The sequence below is a fragment of the Equus przewalskii genome, chromosome 12, assembly GCF_037783145.1.
Source record: "Equus przewalskii isolate Varuska chromosome 12, EquPr2, whole genome shotgun sequence".
Taxonomy (NCBI): Eukaryota; Metazoa; Chordata; class Mammalia; order Perissodactyla; family Equidae; genus Equus; species Equus przewalskii.
The window spans coordinates 942,418-952,761 of NC_091842.1; the positions used below are offsets into that span (position 1 = coordinate 942,418).

Consider the following 10,344-nt stretch of genomic DNA (forward strand, 5'->3'; position numbering starts at 1 on the left):
GGCCAGTCGGGATTGAAGTGGGGGGCTCGCCAGGGGCCCCTGCCCGGGGCCGCGCCCGCCCAGCGCCCGGCCGCGCCCCTCCCTCCCTGCCGCCCCCCCTCCCCGTCTTGTTGTGACAGTTCCTGATACTGTTTATTGAGGTGCATGTCAGGTATAATTAGCAATCGATATGGAAAACGTTTTCTTGCACCCAGCACGCCTCTGACGTCAGAGCCGATTAGCGCTTCTTATTGGTCCCAAATTCCCCCGGCCGCGGCTAATTATCGGGAGCTTGATGTTGATAAAGTAAAGCGCCGGAGTGCGGGCGAAGCATGTGTAGGGCTCCGGGTCCCTGTCTCCGCCGCCGCCGCCGCCGCCATCCGCGCCTCCCGCCGCTGGCCCGCCCCGGCCCCGGCCCGCGCCCCCGCGCCCCGCCGGCCCCCCGCGCGAGATGATGGACGGCCGCCTCCTGGAGCACCCGCATGCCCAGTTCGGGGGCTCGCTGGGCGGCGTGGTGGGCTTCCCCTACCCGCTGGGCCACCACCACGTGTATGAGCTGGCGGGCCACCAGCTGCAGTCGGCCGCCGCCGCGGTGCCCTTCTCCATCGACGGGCTGCTCAGCGGCTCGTGCGCCGCCGCCGCCGCCTCGGTGGTCAACCCTACGCCGCTGCTGCCGGCCGCCTGCGGGGTAGGCGGCGACAGCCAGCCCTTCAAGCTGTCAGGTAGGCGCGGCGGGCGGGAAGGAGGCGGTGGGTGGGGGGGGAGCAGGGGACCCTTGTCCGGCGGAGGAGGTCGGTCGCCGGCTGCCGAGGCCCCAGGGCGCTCCTCGGTCCCCGCCCTCCGCCCGGCACGGGGCGCGCGCCCGCCCTCTCGGTGGCCCCCGAACTCAGGGGTGGCCGGCAGGTAGCAGAAGGGGACGGATCTGGCCTGGGCGCGTGGCTGAGCCGCGCGGCGTCCCCGTGCATGCCCGCAGACTCGGGGGACCCAGACAAGGAGAGCCCGGGCTGCAAGCGGCGGCGCACCCGCACCAACTTCACCGGCTGGCAGCTGGAGGAGCTGGAGAAGGCGTTCAACGAGAGCCACTATCCCGACGTGTTCATGCGCGAGGCGCTGGCGCTGCGCCTGGACCTGGTCGAGTCCCGAGTCCAGGTAAGGAGCTGCCGCCGCTGCCGGGAGCCAGCGTCCGCCCCCGGGCCTGCCCGGCGCCGGCCCCGCCTTTGTTCTGGGTGGGAGACCGCATCCTCGGTTCCAAGCCCGCCGCGCGCGCTGCCGGAAGGTTGCGGGGGCGGGGGCTGTTCCGGGGCTCGTCGCCTCTCGGAGAGGGAGGTCGGAACCCCTGAAACCCGAGGCGGCTGGAGAACCGCAGCTGCGTCCGAACCGGGGAGCTGCGTGGTGGGGTCCCGGCGACCGTGCGAAATGGGGTCTCGGGGAGGCTTGGGCGGGAGAGGCGGCGACGAGGAGCCAGCCGCGCGGACTTGGCGAGGGCAGAACCCGCGCCTCGGCGCCCTCGCGGGGCCTCGGGCTCACCAGCCTGGAGCCAACGCGTTTGTTTGTTTACCTTTCGCCTCTAAAATATTCAGATGGAAACATGTATTTATTCATCGCTTTGCAGGAGGGAGCAGCTGAGGAAGGGGAGGCGGAAACTTAGAAACAATTAACACATTGAGGGGAAAAAAAAGGTGTCTGAATCTTTAATACCCCCGGTTATTTCTTTTTCTTTTTCCCCCCATAATTTGATTTTCCTTCGGAGACTACCGGCGGTATTCCTTTTAAAAATACAGCATCATTTTGGTGGATTAAAAATTCAAGATGAATCGTGCATAATGTGGTGTTCCACTAAGTACAGAGGTGTTTTTCGGTGCGTGGGGTGGTGAGCGGTGCCGCCGCAGCTGTGGGCTCGGGGCTTTGAGGCCGAGGCTGGCAGGACGCCTGCTCAGCGCCGGTATCTTTGTCTGAAAAGGTGTTCTCGCCCTGTGCTGGGCCTCCCGTCTTGACCTCTTCTGTGTGCAAATCCTTTTATCCAATTTGTTTTAAGTGTCTTAAGTGAAGTCAAGACCTCTTCGTTTCCCCCTTAATATGGCAATGAGTCGTTTTCTTGGTGAGAAGGCAGCCTGAAATTTGCACCCATAAAAGAAATATTTTTTAAAAGTTGGGGGGGGGGGGGGGGACGACAGGGATGGACCGTTACAGCCTTGGGGACGTTGCAGCTTTATAGGGCACCTTGGTACGAACAAGGCTGCCTGTGACCAGGCCAGGCCCATGATTGTGCTGGGTCTCTCTGTGGCCTCAACAAAGAATTCGAATGATGGAGATCTCCTGGGGAGGGTACTATGCCTGGGGTTTGGACGAGATTCGACTGACTCTGTCGGAGAGTGGAGCGAGAGCCCTGTGAGGCTCCTCAGGGCCAGGCCTGCAGAGAGAGGGGAGGTGGCAAGACCGGCCCAGACCTCTTCCCCAGAAGGCGGGCAGCTGGCCTCTTGCTTCCCTGCCTACCTCCCCAACCCAGGCCACGCACAACTGGTTTGAGAGTGCAGCGTTGGCGCCCTTGCCTGAAGCTTCCAGAAAGAAGGATGTGTGTGAATGTGTTTTCCGGGGGGGGGGGGGGAGGGCAGGCTGCTGAAGCCCCCTTGCCCCTAAGTTTGGCTTCCTAGGCCCTTCTAGAAGCAGCAGCATCGAGATTTCCCTTTATGGGAAATCCCAGAATCTGGGCTTTGACTCAGTCTCCCCCTGGGCCGAAGACAGGTGTGGAGGGCAGCTCAACACAGCTGCCTGTGGTCCTCGGGCCAGACGGTCAGCGCCAGGCCAGGCGGGCTGCTTAGAACACGAGCTGTGAGAAGCCAGGAGGGGCAAGAAGGGGCCTTGCTCTTTGCCTGCCGACCAGGAACCCGTCGCCCTCGGGCAGGAGCCAGACCGGCCCTGCCCAGCGAAGGGGCAGCTCCCAGTTCCCCCGAGGTGAGAAGCCGGAGCCGGAAGCTGCCGAGAGGCCCCATCGACCTCTTTCTGGGTGGAAAAGATGCTCTTTGGAACCTGCAGCCTGAGTGCCGAAACCCAGCTCAGGGCCGGCCCGGCCGCGTGGCTTGGCTCCCGCCCCCTGGTCGGAGCCGAGGTCGTGCAGGCCTGTCTGGGGGGAGCGGGGAGTCCCCGCAGCTGGCCAGCGGCAAGCCCGCCGCCTGACTGTGCCCTCCTTTCCCCTATCCGGCTGCTCTAGGTCTGGTTCCAAAACCGCCGGGCTAAGTGGAGGAAGAAGGAAAACACGAAGAAGGGCCCGGGGCGGCCGGCGCACAACTCACACCCGACCACGTGCAGTGGCGAGCCCATGGACCCGGAGGAGATCGCGCGCAAGGAACTGGAGAAGATGGAGAAGAAGAAGCGCAAGCACGAGAAGAAGCTGCTCAAGAGCCAGAGCCGCCACTTGCACTCGCCCGGCGGCCTGTCCCTGCACAGCGCACCCAGCTCCGACAGCGACAGCGGCGGCGGCGGCCTGTCCCCGGAGCCGCCCGAGCCGCCGCCGCCGCCCGCCGCCGCGGCCAAGGGCCCTAGCGCGCACGCCGCCGGCGCCGCCGGGTCCGCGCCCGCTCCGCCGGGTGAGCCGCCCGCGCCCGGCACCTGCGACCCCGCCTTTTACCCGAGCCAAAGAAGCGGCGCCGGCGCGCAGCTGCGCCTAGGCCGCCCCGCGGACAAGGACGCGGCCCCGTGTGCGCCCGGGGCGGCGGCGGAGCGCGGCGCCGCGGGCCTGCCCAAGGCCAGCCCGTTCAGCGTGGAGAGCCTGCTGTCCGACTCGCCGCCGCGCCGGAAAGCCGCCCCCGCCAACGCCGCCGCCGCGGGGCTGGACTTCGCGCCCGGGCTGCCGTGCGCGCCGCGGACCCTCATCGGCAAGGGCCACTTTCTGCTCTACCCCATCACGCAGCCACTGGGCTTCCTGGTGCCGCAGGCCGCGCTCAAGGGCGGCGCGGGGCCCGAACCCGCGCCCAAGGACGCGCCGCCCGCGCCCGCCGCGCCGCCCGCGCCGCCCGCGCAGGCCAGCTTCGGGGCCTTCTCGGGGTCCGGCGGCGCTCCGGACTCGGCCTTCGCGCGCCGCAGCCCCGACGCCGTCGCCTCCCCGGGGGCCCCGACCCCAGCGGTGGCCGAGGGCGGCGGCGGGGACTGCGCGGACGCGGGGGTCGCCTGCCCAGCGGCCCCGCCGCCGCCACCGCTCGCGCCGTCGCCCGGGCCCGGCCCGCGAGCGCCGAGCCCTGCGGTGGAGCCGGCCATCTGCGGGGCCGCCGAGCCAGGCGCCGCGGCCGGACCCAGCGCGCCGGACGGCGAGGAGGTGGACATGGACTGAGAGCGGCGGCGGCGGCGGCGGCCGAGAGAGGCGCTCAGCCGGCCCGCGCCCGCTCGCTCAGGCTGCGACTCACACAACGAAATCAGGTGATCGGCTTAGAAACACTGCTTTCTCCTCTTTCTTCTGTTTTCCTCCTTTTATTATTAATTTTTTTTTTTTTTAAGAAAAACGCTGTATCAATTCGGACCTAGGCAGCAACCGCAGACCCTCCGCCTCTCAAGGGAGCAAAAAAAAAAAAAAAGAGAACCCATTACTCTCCTCCCCCACCCCCCCCAAAAAAAACCCACAACAAGAATCCTCAGCCTTGTAAAATGCAAAAATGTTTAAGAATATTTATATATGTACCATTTTTGATAAATAAAGCTGGTCAAACGCAAGCTCTCGGGTCGGTCTTTTTCCAATTTCCGAGGGCCCAGCCTGGCCCCTCCTCCCCTCCATCCTCCATGCCTCTCCCCGCGGGCGGGGCGGGGACCAGGCTCCTCGCCTCCCCGGAGGTCCGCGCTTAATGCCTCCTTTTGTGTGCGTGTGTGTTTGTGTTTTCTGATTGAACAAATTTATGCATCTGCAGCTCCCCCCTCCCCTGCCCTCCCCCGCGCTCCCCCCTCCTCCCCGGCGCCGCACACACGCGCGCACACACACGCACACGCGCCCCCGCGCGCACCCCCGCGCGCTGGCACACGCCGGGGCGCGCGGCGCGGGGTGACGAAGCCGGGGGCTGCAAGGGCCGGGCCGCTGGGCTCCTGCAGAGTTTTGATATGAAAGTAATTATTTTCCGGTGGCTGCTGCGGGGACTGGGTTTCTTGCCCAAAGGGTTATTATACATTACCGATTTCTAGTGATATGAAATCACATAAACTTCCTACAATAATAGAATTAGCATGAAAGGCTGGGGTGTCAAATTGAAATTGGAGAATAATAGCGCCGGCAGCTGGGGGAGTGCGTGCGCATATTGGAGCGGAGATGGGGAATCGTGGGGCGGAATTTTCATGAGCTGCACTCTTTGTCAGCGCTCTTGTAGCCGGCTATATTAAGATAGATGCCCAATGATATCCCTCATTGTTCTGTCGCTTATATTGATGTTGCTGCGTTATCAGCCTATTGATCATGTGTCGCCTGTAATAGGACAGGCGCCGCCAACGCGCCTCTTTACAAAAGCAGTGCACATTTGTTCTAATAGGGTCCGGGTCCCCGGGGGACCCTTCGGGGGCTTCAGGACATCTGCAGCGAAGAAATATTAGCAAACTTGGCTGAAGCCTGCAGCCAGCCCGTAGCCCCCTCCTGTGCCCGCAGCCGCCCCACCCCAAAGTGAACCGCCACCAATCCTCCACCCCCCCAACCCCCCAAAATCCCAACCCACCCTCCTCAATTTTCCTGGGCGCTGGGTCCTCGGTGCCGCCAAAGCCACCAATTCCCCCAAGAAATTGGGATCCCAATTATTAAAACCATTAATTCCAGCGAGGCTGAGCGCAGTGGAATTATGTTTACAGCCTCGTTAGATATCCCTCATCCCTCCTGGTCATCAGGCCTTTATTTGCAAATAAATTGAAAATAATCAGAAGGACAGCTTTCCTCCTCGCGCGCGGGCGCAAATGAATTTCGGAGCCCGAGTCCCTTTAATAATATTTACATAATTTTCGCTCAGTGACTCTGATATTTGCTCTCTAGGAGACCGAGCTTATAGGAAAAATAATTAGATCAAAAGAAAGTGAGGGGGAAGGAAGAGCAGGAGAGGGGCGAAGCGGCGGGAAGGAGACGGCCGGCGGCGCTGGCGGCCCAACTCGGGGACAGGCCGCCCCCGGTGGAGGCCTCGCGTCGGCGGGAAGGGGGCGTGGGGCTTCGGACCAGGCCGCCCGGCATCGGCCACAGGCTTGGGCCCCTCCTGGCTCCGGCTCCTGAGCTCCGCAGCCCCCGCAGGCCCCGCAGCCCCCTCTCCACCGGAGCCGGCCGGATGCCCATCCCGCCGGCGCGGCCTCCGACCCTTTGTCTCCGGCCAGTCCGGTCTGGCCCTTGGCCTGCAGTCAATTCCCGTTTTCTCCACTCCCACCCCCATTAAACTGTATTTAAAGTGTCATTTAAATTATGAAATTGTAGCAGAAAATTGTGCGTAAAATGCCGGTTATTTTATCTAAGGTGAACAATTTGTCTGGCAGCGATAAATCGCCTCCTTCCTTCCACTTGCAGCTGTTCATTTCGGTGGCGGCTGCACCGAGTGTGTGTGTGTGTGAGGGGGGGAAGGCCTCATGTTTAATGGATTTGCAGTTTGAATCCTGGAGTATCGCTGGCTGCACACTCGTGTCCTTAAGGTGAAATTACTGATTTACTTAAACAGTTTAGCTTTTTTCTGAAAGCCCCAAAAGCAGCAGGCTGTGTGATTCTAGACAAACTATCAATCGATCTGGTCGAGCCAGCCTCCAGGAGATGTGTCCTTCATGAATCATACTTTATGAATTCAATTTCTACCAGGAGAAATTTTCAATTTGAACGCCGGATCATTATGGGAGAGTGTAAATTGTTTTTGCTCTATTATGCATCCGACGCCATCATTTTTCTTTCTAATTACGGAGGTGTCAGGTCGAGCTGTCATGCAGGCGCTGATTTTCAATTTAACTGATCATCATACATTCATTTTCCCATTTGATAAATCTGCTATCTAGACGGCTCGCCATGCCTAGAATATTAAGAACCGAGCTGCAGAAAGGCGCCGTAATGGGGGGATGTGTATGCAGCAATAAGTGCAGATCAGGCAGTTAATTTAGCACCTCCTGATTCCCCATCTCCATTTCTCATTTCCAATTCTCCAAGGAGAAGGATGCAGCCCAAAGGCTACAGCGGCCGAGGAGGAGCGGCGGAGAGAGGGGGAGCGGGAGAGAGAGGCAGGCAGAGGAGAGGAGGAGGGGGAGAGAGGGGGGAAAGAAAACACCCTCCAAAACGCTTGTTTTCTATTACACAACTTCCAAATTAGGATACCAAGCTTAATTAATGCTAATTGAGTTCTTCAATACGTGTTATTTTTATTTAATAGAAACAAATTTGCACAATTAATTATCGACGTGATTTCAAGAGTCTCATTTGCAAGGCGAGCTCTTCTCAATCAGCTACCCCGAGTCAACTAATGATTTTTTAATTTTGCAAAAGGAAAAAAAAAAAAAGGACTCCCTCCACCTCCACCCCCACCCCCGCTACCACCCCCCCCCCCGCGCGTGTGTGGGTGCGGTAGATTTGGGGTGATAGGGAAGAACCGAGTAGGGGCTTTGTAGGGGGTTGCGGAGGCATGCGTGGGGGCGAGGGGGGATGAGGGCATCTATGCTCGACCCCTGGGTCACTTGGCAGGCGAAGTGGTCGTCCTGGTGGTAAAGGAGCCGGCGGGGGGGGGAGGGTGCCGCGCGGGTGCGGCTGTCAGGGCGTCGGGTCCGGAGAGCCAGGGAGCGGAGGGCGCGGCCCCTGCCCCGGTTCTCGGCTGTTCTAGGCGGATGCTCTAGAATGAGTCCTGTTCCGAGGTGCGTGCGTGGGAGCGAGGGTCGGGGCCTCTCCGGCTCCCGGGCCGGGGTCTCCCGGTGCGGGGCGGGATGGGGGGGGGAGCCCAGGGGCGATGGGTGTGGATTGCTCCGCGCGCGCCCGGGCTGTCTAGTGACTGCCGGGCCCTGGCGGGCACCGCGGGCCGCCACGCCGCCGCCGAGGCTCAGAATGCTCTGCTGTTTGCTAGTCAATCGGTGAGATGCAGGCTGGTTTAATTTTGTTGATAAATCGGTTCGGTGGGGGTGGGGACGGGGCGGGGGCTGCGGGAGTAGGGAGAGAAGGGTGTTGTTTCTTTGCTGATTTATTTTTAACCCGAGGTTGTACAAGCCCCTGACAGTTTGGATAAATTAGCCAGGCCTCGCAGTCTCCTAATGAGAGGGTATTATTTCGGCACCTCGGAAGGAGCGTGAAAAATGAGAGAGACTCCATCCGGAGGTGTCGGATCGATTCAGGATCAGGGTGTAAATTATATACAACTAAATATCCAGCCGCCCATACCGCTGCTTAATACGGAGCTTAGAAATGCAACATTAAACAAAGATTATGAGAGATCGACGCCTCTGGACCGAGCCCAATTCGCTGCTCAGCCGGGTCAGCCCCGGCCGTGCGAGCCGAGGACAGGGGTGGGCGGAGGGGGGGGTATGGGGGGCGGCACCGAGGGAAACAGGGCGAGTTTGGGATAAGAGCCAGCCCCAGGACGGGAGCCTCGCCTTCCACGCTCCTTCCCTTCCTTCCAAAGCCAGAATGCAGCTCTCCGCCTGGTTCAGCCCACCACCTCTGCCTCCCCCAGAGGGTCCAGAGAAATCGAGGCTCGAGCTCCGGGCCTCAGTTTCCTCCTCGGCCTTCGCTGTGCTTCCCAGGCCACGCCGCGTGGAGGAGGCGCGGCGGGGCTCCCAGCTGCCCGGTCCAGGCCGTGGAGCCCGCCCCTCTGCTCCGCCTGTGTTGGGGGGCAGCCTTCTGGGTGGCGGCGGGGGTGGGTGGGGTATAAGGGGTGCAGGGGCGCATCCTGGGCGCCTGGGTCTCACTTCCCCTCGTTTAGGGTCGAAGAGACAGGAGAGAAGGGGGCGCCCAAGGGGAGGCCCTGGTGGGGTCCCTCGGTTCCCTGGAGCGCTCAGGCAGGAGCTGGGCCTGCACACCGTCGCCCTGCCTCCTGTCCCCTTCTGCCCGGCGCGCCCCCCGTAGGTGGTCCGGACGGAGCTCCCGGTTCGGGGAACGGCCAGGCTCTGCAGAGCCGCGATGAGAGTGTGGAGGGGGGACGTTGGGGCAAGACGCCCCGCGCTGGAGAGGAGCAGGGTGCAGGGGCCCCCAGGGCCCCTCCTCGCTTCGTCCTCCCCTCCTGCCCACGGCGCGCTCTCCTTGCGCCTGGTGCCCCTCGCGGCCTCTGGCTCCCTTCTCGCGGCCGCCGCGCGCCCCGCGCGCCCCTCCTCGGCTTTTCCGAGCCCGGATCGCCCTCCCCAGGAAGGGAGCGGGGCCATTGCGGCGTGTGGGTGTTGCAGTAATGAAAAATCAGAGCAGTTAAATCGTAAAATTTGGATTAAGAAGCTCGAATTTAATACACACGCACCACATTTATTAAAGCATTAGAGTAATTGAAATTTGCTGCTGCAGCCGTCCGATCTGTTTAAATAATTCTATGGGTGTCTTGTTGTGATAAAAGATTATCTAGAATTCTATTAAAGGCGCAGGAGCCCGCTTGGTAAATCCTATTTGGGGACTTTCAATAACTATCGATGATCTCATCTGCACAGAACCCCCGCCTCTCCGCGTTATCGGAAAGTTTGCAGCGTCTCCGAGCGGCGCCGGGCAGGCCAGCCCGCCGTGGCACCCTGGCACCTGCCGCTCGGCCGGGATTAGGGCGCACCCGGGGCGCGGGGGGTGCGCGCGGCCGCCGTCCAGCCGCTGCCCGGGCCGGGGCGCCGGGTGGACCCCCAGGCAGCGCGGGGCGGCCGGGCGGGAGGCCTTTGTTCGCCGCCCGGAGCCCCCAGGCTCCGAGCCGTGCGCGCCGGGCGGCGGGGAGCGAGCGCGGGCGCGCGGGCGCCGCCGCTAATTGCTGCTAATTTTGTTTCATTAACTTTATTTACTCTTGAACCCCTTAATTGTTTTCCATTTATTTTTAGTAATTTTATAATGCACTAATAATCCCCCTCTGTCTGCGGACGCCTCCACCCCCTCCTCCTCCTCCTCCGCTCCCTCCCTCGCTCGCTCGCTCGCTCCCCCTCCCTCCGTGCGGCCTCCTAGGCTTCCGCGCCGCGGGCCCGCGGGCTCGGCCTGGCGCTGGCAGCCGGGCCCAAAGGAGCCGAGCGGCGGGCAGGAGTTTGGCTGGGCTATGGGCTCCCTGGGTCCGTGCCCCCGCGGAGCTGTGCGGGGGAGGGTGGCCGGCCAGGACGAAGGCCAGACTCTGCGCCCCGAGGCCAGAGAGGTTCTCCTCTGAGCTGCTCCTCCGATGGGAAGGAGCGCCGAAGCCCAGAGAGGGGAAGAGACTTGCCTAAGGTCACACAGCGCTCTGGGACAGGCCGGGGTTGGCC

General features: G+C 62.3%; 1 protein-coding gene across 1 annotated transcript; it reads left to right on the forward strand.

The window, feature by feature from the left end:
• The first annotated feature begins 295 nt into the window (after positions 1-295).
• On the forward strand, positions 296-4,680 carry UNCX (UNC homeobox). The gene is made up of 3 exons (XM_070566118.1): positions 296-701; positions 953-1,128; positions 3,188-4,680. Exons 1-3 carry the CDS (start codon positions 431-433, stop codon positions 4,301-4,303), a joined length of 1,563 nt encoding a protein of 520 aa, XP_070422219.1. The 5' UTR covers positions 296-430; the 3' UTR covers positions 4,304-4,680.
• The last annotated feature ends 5,664 nt before the right edge of the window (positions 4,681-10,344 follow it).

Bases quoted from the DNA above. Each gene is read 5' to 3' on its own strand.
- UNCX (XM_070566118.1), top strand. From the start codon at position 431: ATGATGGACGGCCGCCTCCTGGAGCACCCGCATGCCCAGTTCGGGGGC. The intron at 702-952 runs GTAGGCGCGGCG...GCATGCCCGCAG, and splicing joins CCAGCCCTTCAAGCTGTCAG to ACTCGGGGGACCCAGACAAG. The intron at 1,129-3,187 runs GTAAGGAGCTGC...CGGCTGCTCTAG, and splicing joins TGGTCGAGTCCCGAGTCCAG to GTCTGGTTCCAAAACCGCCG.